Source organism: Lepus europaeus, chromosome 12 (assembly GCF_033115175.1).
Source record: "Lepus europaeus isolate LE1 chromosome 12, mLepTim1.pri, whole genome shotgun sequence".
NCBI lineage: Eukaryota > Metazoa > Chordata > Mammalia > Lagomorpha > Leporidae > Lepus > Lepus europaeus.
This window is the reverse complement of record NC_084838.1, coordinates 27,057,639-27,083,093: the sequence shown is the minus strand read 5'-3', so window position 1 is coordinate 27,083,093 and position 25,455 is coordinate 27,057,639. Positions and strand designations below refer to the sequence as shown.

The window sequence follows — 25,455 nt, the reverse complement described above, 5'->3', positions numbered from 1 at the left end:
TCTAACAAATTCTTAGGGGTTGCTGGTACTGCTGCCTTGGGGACCAGAAATTGGGAACCATTGTCTTAAAAGATGACAATTATTGGGGCCTTTAAAATGTGGAAAGAAATATTCTACATGAAGGAAGAAACGGAACCAAACGGAGAGAACTTAACAGTCTCTTGATTGCTAAGCTCTTCAGAATGATGGTGGAGCCTTATGTAAGAGACATTTATGGGAAAATATTTAAAGCACTAAAGTTGATTCTCAGGCATTCTGATAAATTTTAGCTTTTTTATATCCAGCAAATTGATATAGATACCCACCAGGAACACAGATAGATAAATACATAAGGGGCAAATTAATATATTAGTAAATGCAAAAAGATATCCCAAGTTATAGTTGGTTTCAGAATGCAATATATAAAAAGTTGGTGGAAAATGAAGTTAAAAAAGTAAGTTTATGTTGGTTCAAAAACTTTTTTAATGATTTATTTATTTATTTGAAAGAATTACAGAGAGAGAGGGAGAGACAGAGAACAAGCTAGCTTCCATTCAATGGTTCACTCCCCAAATGGCCGCAACAGCCTGGGCTGGCCAGGCCAAAACCAGGAGCCAGGAGCTTCTTCCAATTCTCCCACATGGGGCCCAAGTACTTGGGCCATCCTCCACTGCTTTCCCGGGTACATTAGCAGGGAGCTGGATCAGAAGTAGAGCAGCTGGAACTCGAACTGGCACTCATATGGGATGCCATCTCTGTAGACAGTGGCATAACTCGTTAACTTGATGCACCCCAGCACTGGCCCCGAGTGCAAAAAATTTTGAAATGCATCCATAATTTTTTTTTCATAATATTGCACATTCCATGAACTTTGTGAAGGTCCCTCCTATAGTTGGAAGTGAAATCTGCTATCAACAATATTCTGGTATTACCGTTCGGAGCCACACACTAGATCTACAAGGAGGCTGGCTTCCCTGCCAGGCATCCGTAGGACTGACGGCTTTTCTCTGTTCCATTTTACATGAACTGACCCTGATGTTTCCAGATACCCCTAAGGCTCATTCAGCCAGACTCTTCAGTGACTTTGTTGGCTGTGCACATTTTCCATAAGAAACAAGACGATGTTTCTCTGGGGGTAGATTTGGCAGGCATAAAGCTACTACATAACCTTGTTCTGATTCCATGAGGTTGGATTCTGAAGAAAGATAATTCAATGTTATAGCTCTTGTTCTTGCGTGTATACCTTTGTCAGCAACTTTCAGTCTTCCAAATGTGTTTCCAAAGTCTGAACGCACTGCTTGCATGCCTAAGAAGTTCTTTGAACAGTCAAACTGCAGACAATGGATTTTGTACCTTTTCAGTTAACTCTCCGGAGTGTGAATCCAGGGCAGAGGAAACACTGGGAGTTGCACTGGAATTGGCCCCCCAGGGAAGAAAGAGGCTTATTCCTGAGAATGTATGGTGCAGAGAGACTTTAAGTCTGAATAGTGTTTGATACACTGAGCAACATTTATGGAGTGTCTCGACTTCTGATCTCCCTTCTCCAATTATGGAATTCAATAAACATTTTTTTTTTCTGGCATCAAAGATTTTGTGTTCCAGAAGGCTTGGGCAGGTGATGTTACTTGAGATTCTGATTTTTCCCCATCTGAAAAATGAGATGCTGGGCCAGGTGAGCTGTGTGATCTTTAAAGATCTCCTCTCTAGTGGACATTTTCAGCCTGACCAACGTTACTTTCAGAGCATTTGTTTTTTGATTTGAAGACGGCACAAGTTATGTGTGGTTTCAGTAGTTGTAGGGATGCTAAGGAGAGAAAATTCTGCTTCTAGTTAATTCTGTTACACCTGCCTCTACGATAGCATTTGGGTCGAATTCTTCCTAGGGCTTTCCAGAATGCTTTGCAAGCATGAGTGGAAAGGTTTGGGGGCTGGTATTGTGGTGTAGCAGGTAAAGCTGTCATCTGACGCCGGCATCTCATATGTGTGCCTGTTTAAGTCCCAGCTGCTCCACTTCAATCCAGCTCCCTGCTAATGGCCTGGGAAAAGCAATGGAAGATGACCCAAGTGTTTGGGCCCTTGCACCCATGTGAGAGACCCAAAAGAAGCTCCTGGCTCCCGAATCTTGGCTTTGACCTGGCCCAGCCCTGGTCATTGCGGTCATATGAGGAGTGAACCAGAGGATGAAAGATCTCTCTTTCTCTCTCTCTCTCCCTCTCTCTCTCTCTCTCTCTCCCTCTTTGTTTCTCTTTCCCTTTCTCTCTGTAACTCTTTCAAATAACTAACTAATAAATAAAACGAATGGAAAGGTTTTTGTGGAGAGAATGAGACCAAGAAGTGTCAAATGTAGCCATAGATGATGACCCCAGGTATTATCTCAGCATGTTGAATACAAGGGTGGAACAGTGCAGCCAGAGGAGCTGTCCCCATGGGTGCTGAGGAAGAGGATGACCATCTACTTAAATATCAAGAATAAGTGAGAGCTTACAATTTCTCGTATCCCTGTAGTCAACTAATCATCATGGTGTGGATTCCTTAGCCCCATTAGTTGCGGTGGGAAGTGTCATACAGTACTAAATTTTGTTTTGTTTTGCTTTTCTGGTCTTGGAGGCTTTCAGGAATTGCTTGGGTTCCTAAGCATTTCATTTGAATTGGTGCCACTGCTTCATTTTCTCCTGGAAAGCAGGCATGCATACAGTTAGTCATTCATACCACAAATCTCATCAGGGCCAGACCTGTGCTGGGCCCTGGGGACATAGAACAAAAAGGAACACATTACTTGTCCTCTGAAAAGTGATTTTGAGTAGCCTGGAGCTCCATCACTTAGAAAGAAGATAGCTTAACACATTGGATAAAAGAAAATATGCATTGTGTTGTTAACAGAAATTTTAGTTGGAGGCCACATGCTGAGTGTAGAACTTGATCACTTTTAATGACATTGGACCCTTGCTTACAAACCCCATAGGGTCATCAACAATTCAAGGCCATGTCACTTAAGGAAAGACCAGTTACATGCCTTCCTTCATCTTGGGTTTTTCCTGAAAGATTTTTGGTAAGATACCCAAATCTGAAAAATAAAACTGAAAACCTGTGGTATCATATGCATAGGCTCTGCTAATCAGTTAGAACCTTGAATCCCAAGGTCTTGATGTTGGGAGAGAACTTCTTGATTATCTGATCCAGATATTCCTCAGACAGGGCCCCAGGAAGGGATTGTAAACGCAGATGGGTTATGTTCAGAGACGAAAACCCTGGAGACCATTTGTGACACAGTTTCCAACCTTGGCACTGCTGACATTTTTTGAATCACATTATTCTTTCCTGTGAGGGCTGTCCTGTGCATTGTAGAATGGTTAACAGCCTCTCTGGCCTCTACCCTCTGGATGCTGGTAGCACTTCTCCTCCAGCTGCAATATGTGCAAATATCTTCAGGTATTGCCAGATATCCTGGGTTGGGGACAGAGGGAGGAAAATTGTCCCTGGTTGAGGCCACTGGTTAATAACACTGTTGTTATTAACATGTCTAATCTTTTTTATGTTGGATTAGAATATTTTCAATCAGAAACTGTCTTTTCATTCATTCATTCACTCAGCACATATTGGCTGAGTACCTGTTGAGTACACTGTGTACCCTGTCACCAGGGCTAGATACCAGTGTGAACAAGACAGACCTACTCTTAAAGTGCTTAGAATTTAGTCAAGGGATACAGACCATGGGCAACAAGTATCACGTCAACAACAAAGGAAACCGATTATGGATGTTGTTGTGGGCAGGGTGTTCATTTTCTTGGGAGTAGGGTTAGGAGTGGTGTTTGACATTGAATGGAATTGTCAGGGAAAGCCCCTTGGAGAATAAAGTCTTAGAGCCTAGGCATGAATAATGAGGAGATTGCCACCTGAACACTGGCATCTATGTTTCATAATAATATAAAGTAAGGGAGTAACTTTAATCAGTAAAAAGAACTTTCAGAATGTGAGAAGGAAATTTTGTAAAACAAGTCATTTGTACAAAAAAAGGTTGACCATCATGATCTCATCTCTTCAGCTAGCAAATGATCAAAGTGATGCCTTGAAAGACTTGCTCAGGGTGAATATGGTAGACAGAGACATCACACTTCCTGTCACTTTTTGGTGTTAGTGACCTAAGGACAAATTCTTTCATTGGTTGGATAAATATTTCAAGATAACTTTTTGTTTTGTTTTAAAGACTTACAATTTATTTGAATAACAGAGTTACATAGGGACAGGGAAAGAGAGAGAGAGAGAGAATCTTCCATCCTTTGGTTCATTCCCCAGGCTGGGCCAGGTTGAAGCCAGGAACCAGAAGCTTCCTGTGGGTCTCTCTCATGGGTGGCAAGAACCCAAGCACTGGGCTGTCTTTTGCTGCTTTCCCAGGCCATTAACAGGGAGCTAGATCGGAAGTGGAACAGCTGGGACACAAACCAGCACCCATATGGGGTGCTGGCATCACAGGTGGTGGCTTACTAGCTGAGCCACAATGCCAGCCCCCTGGTTTTGTTTTGTTTTTTAAAACAATGACCTAATAATGAATATGCTGCAAAAGCTTAAGTATCTTAGGCAAAAGTGAGATTTGTCAAGGATTTATGCAATATGGGGCTTGACCAAGTACCCGAACATATTTTCATGTCATTATAAAGCCTACCATTGTGTTGGCAGACAAATGTATAAGCTCTCTGCTTCATTTTGGGGTACAGCAACTTTTGTGTATAAACTTACTTGCCAAAAGTAAGATTGGAGATTGCAAGAGAAAAGAAATAACTGTCTTTTTGGAAAAAAAAAATCCAATTTTGAGGTATCTGCCAGTCCCATTGTATAAATACATGCTGTGTTTTTCCTACTATAAGACTCTCTTAGTATGGTGCGGACACTAACGCATCTCAATGGGCCAGTTGGCTGGTTGAATCAGGAAGAAGGGCAGCCTTCTGACAGCTTCTGCTGTAGGTGGCGGCCAAGAAGAGGAAAAACAAAATCACAGACTCCTTGGGTAGGTGGCATCAAAGTGTTCGTGGTCCACATAGACCCAGCTGTCTTTGGCCTTTTCAGACCACAGGTTGCTGGAGACATTCATCCTGACAGGGCAGTTGGAACAGGAATCCTGATTTGGAGAGAGTTTCATCTGATGTAAGAAATTTGACCACAGAGTCATTGTATTGAGACCTGCCACTTATAGAGAACGACCTAGGTCAGTTCTCATCCAAAGGAAATGACGTGGCTGAAGTTTTTTGGGCAAAACCATGGACACACAAGAGTCAACAAGTGTCAGGGAGATGAGCTTGGGACTTCTGTGGACTTTTCCCCCCATATAGATGAAGCTCTTTTGGCCAAACTTTCCTATACTTGCCACAAGACAACAGCCAGATGTCATTTTTTTTTTTTTTCCTTGAAATAATACTACTGAGTGAGGTAAGTTGTTAAAATGGTTTCTGGATTCCTTTACTGAAACCACAGAATCCAGACTTGGTGTGTTTGGCTGGATCTTAAGAGCCAGTTTTGGCCTTGATGGTAGCTCCAAGCCCTGAGGTCAGTCAGGCTGCCGAGCTCACAAGGAAAGAACTCAGTGCGTGTTTTGGTCTTTCATGATGTACAAGATGACTTTTAGTGTGGCTTCTGCTTACTCTGCGTCTTAATCAGTTCTGTAATGAAGACCCAGCAGCATATCTGCAACTTCCCTTTAATTTTACAATTTTTATAATGAGAGTTCTTGTAGTGTGAAAAGTGGCTGTAGAAACCCAGCCAGCATTCTGAAGAGTCTATAAAGGAACACCGTGATTTTCTGTCTCTGCTGGATGGGTGAGGTTGGCTCTGGAGGAGAGAAATCAGTTATCTCTTGTTCCTAAATGCTAGGGCAAGAATGACTTCAAAGTTTCCAAGGAGCTTCCTGATGAACCCCTGACATTTCAGAGAACTCCTCTGTACTTATCACTTCTAATGTATTCATTCGACACCAAGAATGGTTTTCCATTTTTTGAAAGAACATGATGAGGAGCTGTGATCTAGTTTGTCATGGTTGCCTTCTTTGGAGATTTTTAGTGTGGGGGAAGGTGTCTGCGTTTTGTTTTGTTTCTAAGTCACATCTCAGAATATTGTCAGGACACTTGGAGAATTGGAGTTATCTGGTGAACTGCAGGTTCCCCTTCGCAGACAATGAAGGCTGAAGCTGCTGAGATACCACCCTGCTTCCTCCCTTTCTTTTCTTGTCCCTTCTCTCCTTTTATCTCCTTGTTCACATCACACGCTTCCTTTTCTAAGGACAGGAGAGCTGGCAGACTGCCTATTGGCCTGTTGGCCTCAATTAGCCTTATATCATTGCAAAGGAATGCATGAATTCTCCAGAAGGTATGTAGTATCTCTTTCTGTGTTAGACATTCACTACCTGCTTTCATAACAGGTCACTCCACCAGAATCACTTCTTATTTACATATCCAACATTTTTAAGCCACTTGGATTATATCCCTAGATGCTCATCTCATTTTAATGACGATCCCAAAGGCATCTGCTATGAAATATGACTCCAACATGTGCTGTAATACTTGAAAACTTTATTCAGGAGAGCAAACCTGAATTAAGAGAGAACTTGAAGACTAACATCCTTATCCAGAAGGCGACTGGGTTATTAATCTGCAAATTGCCTGCTTCAGACACTGTGCTTGTGTACAAGGTTCCACAGATGGACCAGACTGAGCGTGTACAACAGAGGCCACTTGCATTGGCAGCACTTGGTCTCATGGTATTTCCTGGCTACTATTTAAATCCAGTCTCATATTGGGGGTTACATATGTGACTGCAAATTAATCCTTTCTCTTCTGAAAATTTGGTTTTGAAGAACAGCTGTGTCTCCCTTCTGAATTCCTTAATTATTTATCCTCCCTGATATGTTAAACCTTTCATTAGTGTGGTAAATTGCCAGGAGTACACAGAACTGCTTAGATCATGTAGCAAACAGTATAAACATTTGATGGGACATTTGAAGACACCACATGGTGAGCCAGGGTCTGTAGTAGTACCAAATGCAGTAAGAGCCATGGAAGTGAATTATTGTTGGAAGGTCTTTGCTGGGTTATTTAACTAGTTGATTTTTTAGAAACAATAACATGGTTCTAGTACGTATGTTATTTGCACTTATTCAGACATGGATTGATTCTCCCCTAGGTCTTGTGAAATTTGAAGCACACATGCTCATATCTGAGTTCCAATGTAATCAAGGAAATTGATCACTTGTATGTGTTTAAAAAATTAGATATTCCATATTTGCATTTGTAGATTTGATTCCGTAACTAGTGTCCCTAGAAGAGAGTTTACCTCTACTTCTCATTTCAGAACTGTTTAGAAACATACTTGAAATGATTTTTCAGTTACTAGAACTTCTACTTTGGCCATGACCAGAGTAAATGATTAGTAGTGTTATAGAACATTCCTTGTTGCTGAGAACAGCAAACCAACATTCACAAGTTTGTTAATTAGTGGTTTTTCCTTTCTATTTCTCTTCCCAAGGTCTTGGGTCTTACAATTAGAAATATTGACCTCCCATTACAAGCCACAACTTGTTGACCTCATTCTATCAACGATTTCTGATATGTAAATACATTTTTTAAGAGTGATCTTAAGGTTCTTGGTTTCCTCTTTTTTTTTTTTTTTTTGGAGCTGAGCTATTCTGAAGTTCATGCATTGCATTACCTGTCCTTGGATAATTAGTTTCTACATTCAAAGGAAAGGAAAGTAAGAAAGCACAAACAACAGGTGCTCACTCAAGCCTTTTATTAGAATTGTGATTGAGGAGGATTGGGGAGTTCAGTGTCTTATAAACGAAAGTAGGTTTCTGGAGTGGACAGAGGAAAAGCACCTTATGGTGTTTCTGGTTCAATTTCTCAGAGGCTTTGAAGGTTATAATTAGTTGCTACTGAATCACATGGCTGTGGTGCTTCACAGCTTTATTTCTGGTCCACAGCCCTTCAGTCAGGGAACAGGTTAGATCCAGGCAAGGCCTCTGCATTTTGCTCTGGTTGCTTCCTGGACACAGTTGGGGTTTTGACTTGGGGACCACATTTATGCTCCTGGGCCACCGAGCTTAAAGAGCAGTGTTTGCCAAGCTGACCTGGACAAGAGTTGATGGTGGCGGCCTTGTGAGAATGCCATGAAGCGTCCAGGACGCCTCCCCTCTCCAATTACATCTGAGCAGTGAGTTGGAAGGACGTGCACGACGAAGCTGTGGTTTCTCTCCCCTCCTTCAGAGGAGAAAAACCTGAGGCTTAATGATGGATCCCTGGGATTCTGAGCACAGCCAGTGGGTGGGCGGGAGGCCTAAATGAAAGTCAGTCTTCCTCAGATGGAGAAAGAGCAGGCTGTGACCCTAATTTCCTTTTCCTCTTTCTCGTGTCTCTGAGTATGTTCCAAATCGTGAACATCATCTCTGGATGGTTTTTAAACATGTGTTCACGAGTTTGTCAAGCATGAACAATTAGATTTTGGGTTTCCCATCAGAACTCCAGAGTTTGAAGTTCTCAAGCTATGAATGTCAACTGAAGAAACCCAGAACTAAGAGTAAGTAGAACTGAAGAATGGTGAATAGTTAGGACGGTCTGAGGTTTCACGTTAGGAGAGTCAATCGTATTAGGCATTGGGCTATTTTAGAAGGAACCTGTTTTCACCTGGCTGGTGTTATCATGGGGGGGGGGGGTGTGCTAGTCAGAGACACAGGTGGAACCTATTTGGCCTTGTGGGGTCTGAGGATAGTGCCTTGGAGGTAGGAGATGGGGCATGTTAGTTCAATTTGTAGATTCATCTCAGAAACCTTTTGAAATAGCTTTTCTTTTTACTTAATTCACTGCCTTCCTCATCTACTTCTGCTTTTGCAGATTTGGTGAGAAAAAAATGTGGCTAATCTTATAATCACAGTCTTATTAAATGAAGTAAGTGATAAGAGACCTTGAGCCATAATTTTGTAGTGGCTTAGAGTCTAGGTTAGCCTCTTAGCATAGTTCCTCCTCTGGCTTGGTGAGACAGTCAAACATGCAGTTTCACTCATTGTTGGCTTCTTAAAGGAGTACCATCTGCTGCAGAAGCATAATCTTTGCGTGATGGATGGAGCATCCTCAGGTCCAGTTTTCTTTGTCTCTGTCCCTGCTTCCCTTCTCTCCTCCCACCCTCCCCCCTTTTTTGCATGCGTGTGCAACCACAGTCTCATCAACTCATCAAGTTTCTATTTCTTGGATTGCTTGGGCCATGCTAGCAATTTCTGTTTCTTTCTTCTGTCAGTGCCTTCAGGAGAAAAGTGTACACAAAGGCAAAATGGCTTTCAAAGTAGGCTACATCCGCATTTCAGTACTTGGTGCAGACATCAAATTGAAGGCCGTTCAGCTCTACCTGATGCTGGTTCTCCCAGCAGCTTGGAGATTAACCTCTTCTAAGGCTCCGAGCTATTTTTGAGGGAGAGACTGCAACAACATTAAAGCTAGAACCCATTAGGAAATCACTTTCATCATCTCTTCTTTTCCCAAATCAGTGCCTCTTTTTTTTTTTTTTTTCTGATCTCCTAACCCTTTAATCTCCTTTGTAGCCGAACCAGGAGATTGTTAGTTTATGTTTATAGCCAGTGAAGTTAGCATCCTTGAAAACAGCTTTGGAAGACACCAGGAAATCAGAGAACTGCCCAGACAGGTGAATTTCAACTCTAGGTGGATGATTGCACACCCAAGGTGCCCTGCTTTCCTCGTGCAGAAGCGTCAGTTTTGTTGACGTGTTGCAAAGCAGGCTCAAACTTTCCAAAAGACACCCAGCAGAAAGCCTTTTGTGGCCTTATTTCTAAAGGCCTGAAGTTTTCAAGGGAAGAGATTTTGTTTTCCTCTGGGCTACACAATGGAGCTTTCAGAGAACCTCTGTTAAAAGGAATCGCTGCGGCCTTTGTGTTGAAGGGTGTGTCAGTTGGCAGGGTATGCTGATGCAGACAGACTGGCTGGTGATTAACAAAGGTCATTAGACTTTGGAATCTGGCATGCAGCTTCGGGTGGCATGTCTTCTGTGTGTGGAAGGATGGCTCCCAAGAAGCCAAGGCACTCTGGAGGTCCCCCTCGTGCAGCCCCAAGTCCTACTGGAGGACAAGGGTCTGGTCCAGGGTCCTGCTCTAACCAGTGCTCTGCTGGGACGAACGAAGCAGCGTTATCCATCATGGAATAAAAGACCCTTTGGAGATCTTGGTGAATGACATTTGAGGAGGAGAAAGGTGCTGCTTTTCAGAGAGAAAGGAAAACAGATCGCTCTTTGTCGGGCAGAGAAGAGCCTAGGAGGAGCCCAGCCTGCCCTCGGAGCGTTCATTTCTGATTGTCAGCCTAGCAGGCTCCAAGAGAAGCCATGTTGTGAACAGAGGAGAAGCCTTGAGCTAAAATGGCTGCTCCTAAAGCTCAGAGGACTAGGGCAGCTTAGAGAGTCTTAGAGCTTCAGTGACGCAGGAGCTCCTATCTCTTGAAAGTGTGATAAACACATTCAGCAGAGCTGTGGCTTGTTTGGCTGAGATGAAAGGACTAAGCTTGGGGGATGGGGAGCGCGCACTGGATGATCTGCTTTTTTCTGTGAAGTGTTCTAAATGCAGGAGTCGTCTGCACCATGGAAAAATTTGTTTTCAGGTCTAATGGACTGTGCGAAAGGAGAAGCGGGGTGGGGCCTCACTGACTGCTGTAACTTGATCCAGAGCTGATAGCAACCTCTTCCACACAATTTGGGTTGGTGCTTAGACATAAAAGCTTGTGTATCTGGAATATTGAAACTTAGTTAGCTGAAAAGACTCTGGTGCACAGATCAGTGTTTATTGAAAAAGGATAAATTGCTGGGTGAAAAGAAGACGAGGTAAATATCTGTGTCTCACTCTGCAAGCTCAGTCTGTCCAGGGCTGGACTTGCCAGAAGTTATTTTAGCAGGCTATCAGGAGGAGCATTCTTTCTTAGAAAATCCTCCTGCCATGGCTCCTTTCACAGCATTGACATGTTATTACTGGACTTGGTTCCTCCTGCAGAAATCGTTTATCTTTTACAGTAAAGGTATAGAAAATTGCATCATAAACTAGACTTGGCTGCAGCTTTAGTTCTTGGACATCTGGTTCTAGATTGCAATGACTCAGTAGAGTTTGTGGTGAGCTTAATGAAATAACTCACTCATTAAGATAATAACCAGGTGTCTCCACTTAGGATATATAGTAGGAGAGCAAGCGCTACACCTTTCGGATACCTGTTTGATTTCTTAATGGTGGGACTTTCCGTTGAGGTCGTGTGAAGCTTTCTGTATGATTTCAGCCACACAGTAAGTAACAGAGTGAAGGAAGTTTTGCTTTACTCCACAACAGGTTCACAGCTTTTTGCATCCAAGTATGCTTTTTTTTTTTTTTTTGTAATGGAGAGAAGTAGGAAAGAGAGAAGTGGAAAAGATGAAAAATCATGATTTAGAAGCTCCTTTTGGAACCTGCTTGTTTCTGTCGTCTTATGTAAACCAGGATGGGGGAGGGTGGTGTACAACTTTAGAAACTGGTTGTCATCCGAAGTTGGTTGTTGGAAAACCTCATGAGAAATATTTTATGATCTAATTAGATTGGAGAAACTGTTAGGTTATAATTGGTAGGCAGTAAACGAACAAATGGGAAAAAAAAAACAACTGCACTATTGGGGGAAGGGAGGGAAGAGGTGTACCCCAATATCAGTAAAGATATTAAGATAATAAAAGCTACAATAAACTCTCTACCATGTCTCCTGAGATTCCCTACTGTTTCACCAATTGATGATAACACACCAGTGTAATAATATAAAAACAGCAAAGGAGAGTTGAACTTGCTATTTCTTCTGTATGAACATCTTCCTGACGTCTGAGAAGTTTCTTGTTCAAGAAGGAAATGAGTCCAAGGCAGAATTAAAGTCCATAATATTAAGTTACCAGGAAATTTGAATTCTCTGGAAAAACTCAGAAAGTAATAAAACTTTTGAAGTAGTAAGGGTTTCCTTAACAAATGGCATTTGAAGATACATCAAACCAGAGAACATTTATGTTTTTTTTCTTCTTTGAAGTTACGAAGTCAAGGACATCATGTCTATTATGACCAGTTGGCCTTTCTTCGGCCAGTGTTCCAGTTGGCAAAGTGCATTGAGAGAAATGTCCTGATATGAGAAGTTTTCTCTCTAATGGCTGTGTCATCCTGTGCGCTTGAGGGGTGTGATGAGCGCATTCCTTACAATGTTGTATTCTGACTTCTGCCCAGGTTCCTAATGTGAGAGGCTAGATCCCGGCCATGGAGGTGCTTCAGTGTGATGGCTGTGATTTCAGAGCCCCGTCCTATGAAGATCTCAAGGCACACATCCAGGATGTCCATACCGCGTTTCTGCAGCCGACGGATGTTGCCGAGGACAATGCCAACGAGCCCCGGTCTGGATCCATGAATGCCAGCAACCAGACAGAGGTGGAGTTTTCTTCTATAAAGGATGAGTTTGCGATTGCAGAGGATTTATCAGGTAAACCTGTACTACACTCAGGAGAGCTCGTATATGTAATTGCTGTCATCTGCTTGTAGCCTGTAGCTGTGGTTTTTGGTAGGCGTGGCTTCGGCAGAGTCTCTTGGTCTTTGTTAGCCATATGTGTGGTCTGGGCACTGTGTTTTCTCTCCTTGGGTATCCTAGGTTATTGTCTTCTTGACTTCTTCATGTTTTTAGTTTTCTTGTATTTTTGAGGGGGAAAGATTTGTGTATTTTAAAATATGTATTTATTTATTTATTTGAGAGGCACTGAAACAGATAGTGAGGGCTCCCATCTCGTGGTTTATTTCCTGAATACTCAGGGCTGAAGCCAGGATCTAGGAACACAGTCTAGGTCTCTCACATGGCTTGCAGGAACCGAATCACTTGAGTCATCACCACTCCCTCCTCTGGTCCACATTAGCTGGAAGCCAGAGTCAGGGGCTGGAGCTTGATGTGCTGCAACGGGGGATGCAGGTGTCTTAATCATGAGGCTAAATGCCCATGCCTTAGTTTCCTTTTAATTTTGAGAACAAGGTAGCATCTTGGAAAGTTCTAGAACAAATATCACAATTTATGAAGCAGATTTTTTTTTGTTTGTTTATAGCTATGTGGCATTTATGGAGATAAGGAGAAACCTGTATACTGCATTTCCTTCCATGAGAAGGTATAATATGTGATGTTCATTAATGCTTCATGAACACTCTGTAAAGGCTTGTATTGAGACACTAGGCCTTTTGAATGTGATGTTTATGATGAAGAAAAATTGATACAGGACTGATTGTCATGATTGAATGATTCGCTTTTGTTTTGCTTTTCTCTTCTCACTTGCCTTGTGCTTTCTCTTTAGGTCAAAATGCAACTGCACTGGGGACCGGAAGTTACTATGGCCACAGTCCAGGATATTACGGTCAGCATATTGCCCCTAATCCCAAACCAACAAACAAGTTTTTTCAATGCAAGTTCTGCGTACGCTACTTCAGGTCCAAAAACCTCCTCATAGAACACACTAGGAAGGTCCATGGAGCTCAAGCTGAAGGGAGTTCGGCAGGACCACCTGTCCCGGGATCCTTAAATTATAATATCATGATGCATGAGGGATTTGGAAAGGTCTTCTCTTGCCAGTTTTGCACATACAAGTCACCAAGGAGGGCGAGAATAATTAAACATCAGAAGATGTATCACAAAAACAATTTGAAGGAGACCACAGCTCCCCCGCCCGCTCCTGCTCCAATGCCAGACCCTGTGGTGCCTCCTGTGTCCCTGCAGGACCCCTGCAAGGAACTTCCAGCAGAGGTTGTGGAGCGCAGCATCTTAGAATCCATGGTCAAACCTTTGACCAAGTCCCGAGGCAACTTCTGCTGCGAGTGGTGCAGCTACCAGACCCCGCGCCGAGAACGCTGGTGTGACCACATGATGAAGAAACATCGCAGTATGGTCAAGATCCTTTCCAGCCTTAGACAGCAGCAAGAAGGGACTAATCTACCCGATGTGCAGAACAAGAATGCCCCCAGCCCCACTTCCAACTCCTCCTATCTGTCCATGAATGCTGCCAGCCGGGAGATCCCCAACACGAATGTCTCCAGCTATAGGGGCTCCATCGGCAACTCCATCATGAGACCCAATTCTTCTTCAGCTTCCAAGTTTTCGCCCATGTCTTACCCTCAGGTGAAGCCGAAGTCACCTCACAATTCTGGCTTAGTGAACCTGACCGAGAGATCCCGTTACGGAATGACGGACATGACCAATTCTTCTGCTGACCTGGAAACAAACAGCATGCTCAATGACTCCAGTTCCGACGAGGAACTAAATGAAATAGACAGTGAGAATGGTTTAAATGCTATGGATCACCAGGCATCAGGCATGTCTGCAGAGCAGCTGATGGGCTCAGATGGCAACAAATTATTGGAGACCAAGGGGATTCCGTTTAGAAGATTCATGAACAGGTTCCAGTGCCCCTTTTGTCCTTTCCTGACCATGCATCGACGTAGCATTTCCCGTCACATAGAAAACATCCACTTATCTGGAAAGACAGCGGTCTACAAATGTGACGAATGTCCGTTTACTTGCAAGAGCTCGCTGAAACTTGGGGCTCACAAACAGTGTCACACGGGTACCACGTCCGATTGGGATGCTGTGAATTCCCAGAGTGAAAGCATTTCTTCCTCTCTGAATGAAGGCGTCGTATCTTACGAGAGCTCGAGCATCAATGGTAGAAAGTCAGGTGTCCTGTTGGATCCCTTGCAGCAGCAGCCGCCGCCGCCGCCACCACCGCCACCACCGCCACCACCACCCTCACAGCCACAGCCGCTGCAGCAGCCGCAGCCACCGCAGCTGCAGCCACCACATCAGGTGCCACCCCCGCCCCAGCCCCAGCCACCACCAAGCCAGCAGCCACAGCCACCCACGCAAGCCCCGCCCCTGCACCCTTACAAATGCACCATGTGTAATTACTCCACCACGACTCTGAAGGGGCTGAGAGTCCATCAGCAGCACAAACACTCATTCTGCGACAACTTGCCAAAATTCGAGGGCCAGCCCTCAAGCTTACCGTTGGAAAATGAGACAGACAGCCACCCCTCTTCCAGCAACACTGTGAAGAAAAGTCAGACCTCAATTCTTGGGTTGTCCTCCAAGAACAATTTTGTAGCTAAGTCCTCCAGGAAGCTCGCTAATGACTTTCCTCTCGATTTATCGCCCGTGAAGAAGAGAACCAGGATTGACGAGATAGCAAGCAACCTGCAGAGCAAAATTAACCAAACCAAACAGCAGGAAGATGCGGTGATCAATGTTGAGGATGATGAGGAAGAAGAGGAAGACAATGAAGTGGAGATAGAGGTTGAGTTGGACAGGGAGGAAGAACCCACAGAACCAATCCTGGAGGTTCCCACTTCCTTTTCGGCCCAACAGATCTGGGCAAGAGACACCAGCGAACCTCAGAAGGAGCCCAACTTCAGAAACGTCACCCATGATTACAACGCCACCAATGGGGCTGAAATCGAGCTCACCCTCTCTGAAGATGAAGAGGATTATTACGGCTCCTCAACAAACATGAAGGATCACCAGGTTTCCAACACCGCTCTGCTGAACACCCAAACTCCTATCTATGGAACTGAGCACAATAATGAAAACACAGACTTTAGTGACTCCGGAAGGCTTTATTATTGCAAACACTGTGACTTCAACAACAAATCTGCCCGAAGTGTTAGCACCCACTACCAACGAATGCACCCGTACATTAAGTTCAGCTTCAGGTACATCTTGGACCCCAACGACCACAGTGCAGTGTACAGGTGCCTGGAATGCTACATCGATTACACCAACTTCGAAGACCTCCAGCAGCACTACGGGGAGCACCACCCAGAAGCCATGAATGTCCTCAACTTTGACCATTCGGACCTGATCTACCGCTGTCGGTTCTGTTCGTACACGAGCCCGAATGTCAGAAGCCTGATGCCACATTACCAAAGAATGCATCCCACGGTGAAGATCAACAACGCGATGATATTTTCAAGCTATGTCGTGGAGCAGCAGGAAGGGCTGAACACCGAATCCCAGACCCTGAGGGAGATTCTCAATTCAGCTCCCAAGAACTTGGCGACGTCCACTCCCGTGGCTCGTGGTGGTGGCATGCCGGCTACGTTTAATAAGAACACTCCGTCAAAGACCTTTACTTCAGAATGCGAAAATCAGAAGGACCCCTCGGTCAACACCGTTGTCGTTTACGACTGTGACGTGTGCTCATTCGCGAGCCCCAACATGCATTCTGTCTTGGTTCATTATCAGAAGAAACACCCTGAAGAAAAGGCTTCCTACTTTAGGATCCAGAAAACCATGCGAATGGTGTCTGTGGACAGGGGCTCCGCCCTTTCTCAGTTGTCATTTGAGGTGGGTGCTCCAATGTCTCCCAAAATGTCCAACATGGGTTCCCCACCCCCCCCACCACCCCCACCACCAGACCTCAGTACTGAGCTTTACTACTGCAAACACTGCTCCTACAGCAATCGGTCAGTTGTGGGAGTGCTTGTCCACTACCAGAAAAGACACCCAGAAATAAAGGTCACTGCCAAATATATCAGACAGGCTCCTCCCACAGCTGCAATGATGAGAGGGGCCGAAGGGCCCCAAGGCTCCCCTCGGCCACCCGCCCCCATGCAACAGCTGAACCGAAGCAGCTCGGAGAGAGACGGCCCTCCTGTGGAGAATGAGATGTTCTTCTGCCAGCACTGTGATTACGGGAACCGGACGGTCAAAGGCGTACTCATTCACTACCAGAAGAAGCACCGCGACTTCAAGGCCAATGCTGACGTGATCCGCCAGCACACGGCCACCATCCGAAGCCTCTGCGACCGGAACCAGAAGAAGCCTGCCAGTTGTGTGCTTGTCCCCACCTCCGGTGCGGAGCGGGACAAAACCAAACTGCGGGCGCTCAAATGTAGGCAGTGCTCTTATACCTCCCCCTACTTCTATGCACTGAGGAAGCATATCAAGAAAGACCACCCTGCCCTGAAGGCCACGGTCACGTCCATCATGCGATGGGCGTTTCTAGATGGCTTGATAGAAGCTGGCTACCACTGTGAGTGGTGCATCTATTCCCATACGGAGCCCAATGGTTTGCTCCTGCATTACCAAAGGAGGCATCCAGAGCATTACGTTGATTATACTTACATGGCCACCAAACTCTGGGCTGGGCCAGACCCCTCCCCTCCCTCCCTCACAATGCCAGCTGAAGCCAAAACATACCGGTGCAGGGACTGTGTCTTTGAAGCCGTCTCCATCTGGGACATCACCAATCACTACCAAGCATTCCACCCCTGGGCTATGAATGGTGATGAGTCGGTGCTCCTGGATATTATCAAGGAGAAAGATGGTGTTGAGAAGCCCATCCTCCCCACTGAAGAGTTGGCAGGCCCTGTGAATTGTGAGAACAGCATGCCCATCCCCCTCCCCGAGCAGGAAGCTGAATGCCCAGAGGATGCGAGACTTTCCCCAGAGAAAAGCATGCACCTGGCTTCAGCCAACCCCGCCATCTCCTCCACCCCGTACCAGTGCACCGTGTGCCAGTCTGAGTACAACAACTTGCACGGCCTTCTCACCCATTACGGGAAGAAGCACCCGGGCATGAAGGTGAAGGCTGCTGACTTTGCCCAGGACATCGACATCAACCCAGGTGCCGTGTACAAATGCAGGCATTGCCCGTACATCAACACCCGCATCCACGGTGTCCTGACCCACTACCAGAAGCGACACCCGGCCATCAAGGTGACCGCCGAGGACTTTGTGCACGACGTGGAGCAGTCTGCCGACATAACCCAGAACGACGTGGAGGAGACCAGCAGGATTTTCAAGCAAGGGTATGGCGCCTACCGGTGCAAACTGTGTCCGTACACGCACGGCACTCTGGAGAAACTCAAAATCCACTACGAGAAGTACCACAATCAGCCCGAATTTGATGTCTTTTCCCCGTCGCCCCCGAAGCTGCCAGTCTCCCTGGAGCCCGAGATAACCACTGAAGTGAGCCCCTCCCAAGTCTCCATCACCGAGGAGGAGGTGGGAGAGGAGGCCGTGTCCACTTCTCACTTCTCTACCTCGCACCTGGTCTCCCACACTGTGTTCCGGTGCCAGCTCTGCAAGTACTTCTGCTCCACGAGGAAGGGCATCGCCAGGCACTACCGGATCAAGCACAACAACGTGCGAGCCCAGCCCGAAGGCAAGAACAACCTGTTCAAGTGTGCCCTCTGTGCCTACACCAACCCCATCCGCAAAGGGCTGGCGGCCCACTACCAGAAGCGCCACGACATCGACGCCTACTACACGCACTGCCTGGCGGCTTCCAGGACCATCAGCGACAAGCCCAACAAGGTGATCATCCCGTCGCCGCCCAAGGACGACTCCCCGCAGCTGAGCGAGGAGCTCCGGCGGGCGGTGGAGAAGAAGAAGTGCTCCCTGTGCGCCTTCCAGTCGTTCAGCAAGAAGGGCATCGTGTCCCACTACATGAAGCGCCACCCGGGCGTGTTCCCCAAGAAGCAGCACGCCAGCAAGTTGGGGGGCTACTTCACGGCCGTCTACGCGGACGAGCACGAGAAGCCCCCGCTGCTGGAAGAAGAGGAGAGAGGCAGCTTTGAGAAAGCCGAGGTGGAGGGCGAAGCGCAGGAGATCGAGTGGCTCCCATTCCGCTGCATCAAATGCTTCAAGCTGTCATTCAGCACGGCGGAGCTGCTGTGCATGCACTACACTGACCACCACAGCCGGGACCTCAAGAGGGACTTCGTCATTCTGAGCAGCGGCCCCCGCCTGCAGAACTCCGCCTACCAGTGTAAGCACTGTGATAGCAAATTGCAAAGCACAGCCGAGCTGACCTCACACTTGAACATTCACAATGAGGAATTCCAGAAGCGTGCCAAACGTCAGGAGAGGAGGAAACAGCTTTTGAGCAAGCAGAAATATGCAGATGGTGCTTTTGCAGATTTCAAACAAGAGAGGGTAAGGATATGTTTTGATTTCCCTTTCCCCAGGAGGCCTCTCATCACTGGTGCCCACATGCACTTCTTCGTTGCCAGCCAAACTGCTGCAGGCTTCCTAGTGACTTAGCTTGCCAGAGAGCTCAATAAGTCAATTAAACATTTCGAGCCTGATTATCCCCCATTCTATGCTCTCCACGGTCTTTTCCCTGCCCTCCCTCCCTCTGACTCCTCCCATGGCTCCCCAGGGGAGGTTCGGGGTGGTTTCTATGTATGTCTTGCTGCCAAGTAGCCTTATCTGAAGCCTAGTTACGCAACGACACTCGCTCTTTCCTAAGGCAGTGGTGGGCTGTCTCCTGGTATCATTAGCACGGCTCAGCTATGCGGTCTTCAGTGTTTGCTACATGAACCTAACATCTCAAGGAGTAGAGGTTTTGTTGCCTGGTTTTGTTTTGATCAAGGAATTCATTAATGGCACAGCTATGCAACGTTTCACCTGCGTAGTTGGGACTGGTTTGAAAACCAGATAACTTATTGGCAGTGACAATGAGCTTCTACAAAGAAATCTTCTCTACTCACAAGCCGTAACATATTTGGGTTCCGGGGACTGCGTAGTAGGCAGTGTGCCATAACTCTGATGCATTTGTTATATAAAAACACTCACATATATCTCCCTTGGATTTTAACCTGCTAATCTGCTTTAAAATACAATGTACTCGTAAACTAAGAGAATAAATGCTGGCGGTCGAGCGAGGGCTCGGAGTACTGATGGCTACCACTGTATTTTACCAGCCTTTTGGTCACTTAGAAGAGGTGCCAAAGATCAAGGAGAGGAAAGTGGTGGGCTACAAGTGTAAATTCTGTGTGGAAGTGCACCCAACGCTTCGAGCCATCTGTAATCACCTGCGGAAACACGTCCAGTATGGCAGCGTCCCAGCTGTGTCCGCCGCTGTGAAGGTGAGCACCGGGGACGGTCTGGGCGAGCGGTCGTGTGTGTGTCTGTGTGTGTCTGTGTCTGTGTCTGTGTGTGTGCCACCTGAGTTACCTATTAACCCCGTTGCTTAAAGCAGCTCAGCAAAGAGCATCTCACAATGCGGGCATGCCTGAGTTACGCTTGGCTTGCTCTGGTTTGGCTTGTTTGGATTTCTTTGCAGGTCTGGACCTCCCTCATCCTTCTGTTCAGGGAAAGGTTGAGTTTTGATCTGGTTCCCTTCCACGTGGATAGTCTGGTGGAAGCAGAATGTTCTGGATTCTCGGTATCACAGGCTTTAGTGCCATTAGGGCTTCGCTCCCCGCCCCCGGTGCCCGAGGCTTTGAGAGGAATCACGTGGGTCCTGTTCCCATCATCCTAGGCTCCCCTTACTGTCTAGCCTCTTCCTCTTCTCGTCTGGCTGAGGATGCTGACAGCCCAAGAGAATCTGTCTTTACCTTGTTATCCAGGGCCATGTGGGGAGGGCAAGAGACATTAAATCACAATCTGAAATCCTTCAAGTCCCAGCTGACCCTGCACGTCCTCTGACCTGGCTTCTCTGCTCCATCCCCTCTCCCTGTGTGATGCTAACAGGTGTCTTCCTCTTCCCCTGACATTTATTAGACCACCTGCCTTGAACGTCATCATCCCTAATAGCAGCCACTGTTTCAATAACAGCTGCCGTCTTCCAGGATATCGCTATGCACTTAGTTTTGAAAGCAGAAGTCAAGTCAGGGTTCTGCCCTTTCCCTCTGGACCTCTGGCTATATTTTTGTCATCGTCCCTTCTTGGTCGTGCCTGCTGGTTTTTCAAGCTAGTGTGAAGGTAAAGCTGATTTCTTCATTGAAGACTGCAGCCTTCTGGGTTCGGGCAGAACGAAGGCAGCCCAAGGACAGCAGCCGTGTGCTGCTTCTATGCACCACTGCCGTGGGCACCGGGCTTGTTTCCTGGAATCACACAAGAGACACAGAGGCAGCCCTTCCTGTGTAATCAGTACTCCAAGGAACTACCCAGAAACAAATGAAAAATGGGCGACTTCAAAGCAGGCCGCCCCTCCATGTTTTGAGTTGATTGTACCATTGCCCTCCATTAAGGAGCAAAGTCACCGCCTGGAGGGTGGCGTGGAGGGCAGAGAGCAGGATCTCTTGCTTTGCTTCATTTCTAGATGATGGCCCAAGGCTCCTAGAAGCCCAAACATTTCTGCTGTCCTCTATTGCTTCTTTCTTTTTCTCTGAGCCAATCCCCTTACCGAACTTTGTCAGGTTAGGTGGGGTTGCGTTTGAAATTTCTTTCCAAGGCGGGGAATAGGGAGTGAGCCATCTTCACCATGGCGGAGCCCCATTTCCACATTTCCTGGGCAAAAAAGCAACCTGTATCCTGAACTATCCAGCATTGTGTAAAGATTACCAATCAGGCTCGCCCTCTGTTTAGGGGGTGCCTGAGAGGCAGGGGAAGATTTGCCAGGAAAGGCTGAGGAGTTTGGGAGAATGAAGGGAGAAGCGGAAAGCTGGGAGCAATGCTGATGGATATTTATTTTGTTGGTGGGGCGTGTGTGTGTGTGTGGTTCTCTTAGCAGGAGGCTGAAGACCCTTCCCACCTGTTCCTGGATGGATTGGAAGCAGCCAAAGATGCCAGTGGCGCCCTGGTGGGCCGGGTGGATGGTGAACACTGCTTGCTTGATGGAATGTTGGAGGATGAAACCCGGCCGGGGGGATACCATTGCAGTCAATGTGACAGAGTCCTGATGTCCATGCAGGGGCTGCGTTCTCATGAGAGGAGCCACCTGGCCCTGGCCATGTTTACCCGCGAGGACAAGTACAGCTGCCAGTATTGCTCCTTTGTTTCTGCTTTCAGGCACAAGTAAGTGCTATTGGGTGGGACCGGTGGTTTCTGAGAGATGGCATAGTAGAAGGCAGATAGGCCAGAGCTGGAGAAGCCTGGAAGTGTCAGAGGCCCCATTCGTGGCTCACACCTGCTGCTGTTTTACCTTAGGCTTCAGTCATCACATCGCAAAATGGGGCTAAGAATGGAAGCCTGATTGGATGGCGTTAGGTTTGGGACACGCAGGCGTGGAAGAGGATCCCTGTGATTGACTCAGGGAAGACTTGTAGGGAGGAGACCAGTTTATGGGTGCATCTGTGAAATGTTCACCGGAAGCCGCATCAGCACAGGAGGAAGTCAAGTTCCATGTGGAAAACCGAGTGCAGTTAGGACTGTTAAATGCAGGTGACGAAAGAATCATTGTCTGAGTTGTTTTTTTGCAAAGGACTTTGAAAGATAAGGCAGTTTTTGAATGCCAAAGGTTGCTTGAAGTACAGGGTGGTCAAGAGGGAACTCAAGTTGCTCCTCACCACTTGGAAGGTGCAGATTTGGGCAGAGAAGTGAAGTGATTGGACAAGGTGCACCTTTTGTTGCCTCTCTCTTTTACCTGTGTAGAAGAGATAACTATTCAATAATGTGTTCTGACTGTCGGGGAAGGCAATTGATTGTAAACCTGACAAGCTGTTTATGTTTATAATAATTAAAACACAGTGATGGGTTATTTGCGTCTTTGGGAAGATGAAGTGCTACTTAATAGCTGTTGAAAAGTAGGCATTATTATATTCATACATTGGCACAAAATTATCTATCACTTTGTCTAACCTGCAGTGGGACTTTGGTAACTCATCGAGAGTAAATGGGGACACTCCTATGCTAGGCCCTGTGTCTAGTGGGGAACAGAAATAAGAACCAGACATGGTGTGTGACCTCAGGGAATTCAGGGTCTAGGACAGGGTTACATCAAGCAAACGTACACGTGACTCGGCAAAATAAGGCACATGTGTTTTTAAAAACTCCATAAAATGCTATAAAGCTTCAAAGAAAGGAAATGTTATAGCCACTTTGGAAGAGTCCGGAAGCTTTTATGGAGTAAGGAGCATTTGAGTCATGTGTTAAAGTAGGAAGCTAGGACTTGAATAATTTGGAAAAGGCACACAATTGGGAGGAAAAGATGAGAGAGCACACACTGGAGTGGAGATTGGGAGGCGCTCTGAGGCCTGGCTGCTGCTTCAGGTGGACTAATCTGTAAGTTCCATGGAACGGAAGAGTAGAGGACAAGGTCTGAAAACGTGAGTGGAGACCATAGGTGTAGACTTTACATGCCAGAAATTAGTTCTTAAGGACTAGTTCGAAGTCTGAAATGAGTAAGGTGATCACAGTTGCTAACATTTCATACATTGCCTTGCAAATCATGTGCTTCAAAGTGTGACCTCATTACATTCACAAAACAGCCCAGTGAGGTATGCTTCCATTATTGTTTCCATTTTATGGTTAAGAAAACTGAGGCCCACATAGGCTAAGTAACTTGCCCACTCTCACACAGCTTAATAGATGGGATTTTTAGCTCAGGTAACCTGACAGTATTGCTTGTGCTCTTGAGTTGACAAAAAAGATTGGGGGGTCATGTGCATTATAGGGGGATGGGCACTGTGGCATGTCAGATTAAGCCGCTGCTTGGAAATCCCACATCCCGTATGGGAGTGGCTGGTTGCAGTCTCAGCTACTTTTGCTTTGGATCCATCTTCCTGCTAATGTGCCTGGGAGGCAATGCATAATGACCCAAGTACTTGAGTCCCTGCCACCCATGTGAGAGACCTGGATGGAGTTCTTGGCTTCTACTTTGACCTGGCCCAGCCCTGGCTGTTGGAGGCATTTGGAGAGTGAACCAGCACATGGAAGATCTGTCTCTCTGTCTGTCTGTCTCTCTCTGTCATTCCATCTTTCAAATAAACAAATTTTAAAAGAAAAAAAAGCTGGGGAAGATCAATTAAGAAGCAGCGATAGGCCGGCACCGTGGCTCAATAGGCTAATCCTCCGCCTGCGGCGCCGGCACACCGAGTTCTAGTCCCAGTCGGGGTGCCAGATTCTGTCCCGGTTGCCCCTCTTCCAGGCCAGCTCTCTGCTGTGGCCCGGGAGTGCAGTGGAGGATGGCTTAAGTGCTTGGGCCCTGCACCCCATGGGAGACCAGGATAAGTACCTGGCTCCTGCCTTCAGATCAGCGCGGTGCACTGGCCGCAGCACATCGGCCACGGCGACCATTGGAGGGTGAACCAATGGCAAAGGAAGACCTTTCTCTCTGTCTCTCTCACACTGTCCACTCTCTCTGTCAAAAAAAAAAAAAAAGAAGAAGAAGAAGAAGCAGTGATAAAGGCCAGCTACTTGTTGTGCTGGCCTCCCGTATGGGTGCTGGTTCAAGTCCTGGCTGCTGTACTTGGATCAGCTCCCTGCCAATGGGCCTGGGAAAGCAGCAGAAGATAGCCCAAGTGTTTGGGCCCTTTTACCCATGTGGGAGACCCAGATAAGGCAACTGGCTCCTGGCTTCGGCCTGGCCCAGTCTCAGCCAATGAGGCCATCTGGGGAGTGAACCAGTAGATGGAAGAGTTCTCTGTTTCTCCCTCTCTCTCTGTAACTCTGCCTTCAAATAAATAAATACATCTTAAAAGGAAAAAAAAAAAAGGAAAAAGAAGCTGAACTAAGCAGTTAGCTAATGGTTGAGAGAATAGATCTACATGACAAAAATTGACTTAATCTATGAATGGCAAAGTAAAATACAAATGGGATCTGTATTTTCAGCTTGGTTGAATGGTACCATTTGGGAGAATAATAATGCCAGTTATAGAAACCAGGAGATGAAGAAAATATTTTTGTTTTGTAGGAAAAACAGGTCAGTTTGTTTAGCACAGGTTAGTTTGAGATAGCTAGAGACACGGAGAGATGTCCGGAGGCTCTCGAAGACTGTGTGGGAGCTCAGGTGAGCATCCTGTTTAAATGGTAAGCAGTACCATTCCCATGTGAATCTTTTAGCATGGAATCAGTTTTCTGGGATACTGATACAAATGAGAATGCTTCCTCACCACTTGTTTTGTAAATTAATTGTGTTTAGACTAATACTTGGTATGAAGTACTGTGGATTCATTGCAATGAAATAGTCTAATAAGTTGCTTTTGGAAGACTGATAGATAAAAACATGGCTGTGTTCCTCAGCCTTTTGATCATGTGACTCCTTCCAACACTCTTATGTGGGGCCTCTGTGTTAACAGTGACTCTGGAATAAGCCCACTGCAAGGAGGGCGGCCACCTGAACGGTACAGGACGAAAGTAGAATTAAAATCTCAATAGAAACTTGGCCTCTAAAATTACTAAATCTGTCAAATTCCCATTCTTTTTCGGGATAATTTAGAGGTCTAATTCGTAGGGATGGATTCTCACTGCCTTGACACAAAATTTGAATTCCCTCATATATTACCTTGTCTTTTGTATACTCTTCCAGTTATCCATGCTGTGGAGAAGGAAAAATAAATCTTCCGTGACCTATTAGCATTGTCATATTTCTCCATCCAAAAAGATCTCTTCTTTTAGCTTCTCCTCTTCTTAGTATAAGTCCAAAAACTCTTGCCAATTTCTTTGTTTATTATTTGGTAAGTGCCATTATTGGAAAGTAAACAAAAGAACTCTGAACAGCTTAGAAGTGGGATTCCTGGGAAAGAGCAATGAGAAAATGTTG

The 25,455-nt window shown here is 46.1% G+C and overlaps 1 protein-coding gene across 5 annotated transcripts in view; it reads left to right on the top strand.

Annotated features, from left to right (window-relative positions):
• ZNF462 (zinc finger protein 462) overlaps positions 1–25,455 on the top strand; it is a 154,219-nt gene that overhangs the window by 48,546 nt on the left and 80,218 nt on the right. For 3 of the 5 annotated variants that reach the window (XM_062207806.1, XM_062207805.1, XM_062207809.1), the window contains exons 2-5: positions 12,230–12,479; positions 13,330–18,962; positions 19,733–19,897; positions 21,484–21,770. In XM_062207806.1, the coding sequence (XP_062063790.1) occupies positions 12,260–12,479; positions 13,330–18,962; positions 19,733–19,897; positions 21,484–21,770 (6,305 nt within the window). In that variant the 5' untranslated portion in view covers positions 12,230–12,259. The remainder of the gene's footprint in view (positions 1–12,229; positions 12,480–13,329; positions 18,963–19,732; positions 19,898–21,483; positions 21,771–25,455) is intronic. The other 2 variants (XM_062207808.1, XM_062207807.1) reach the window with 2 other exon arrangements.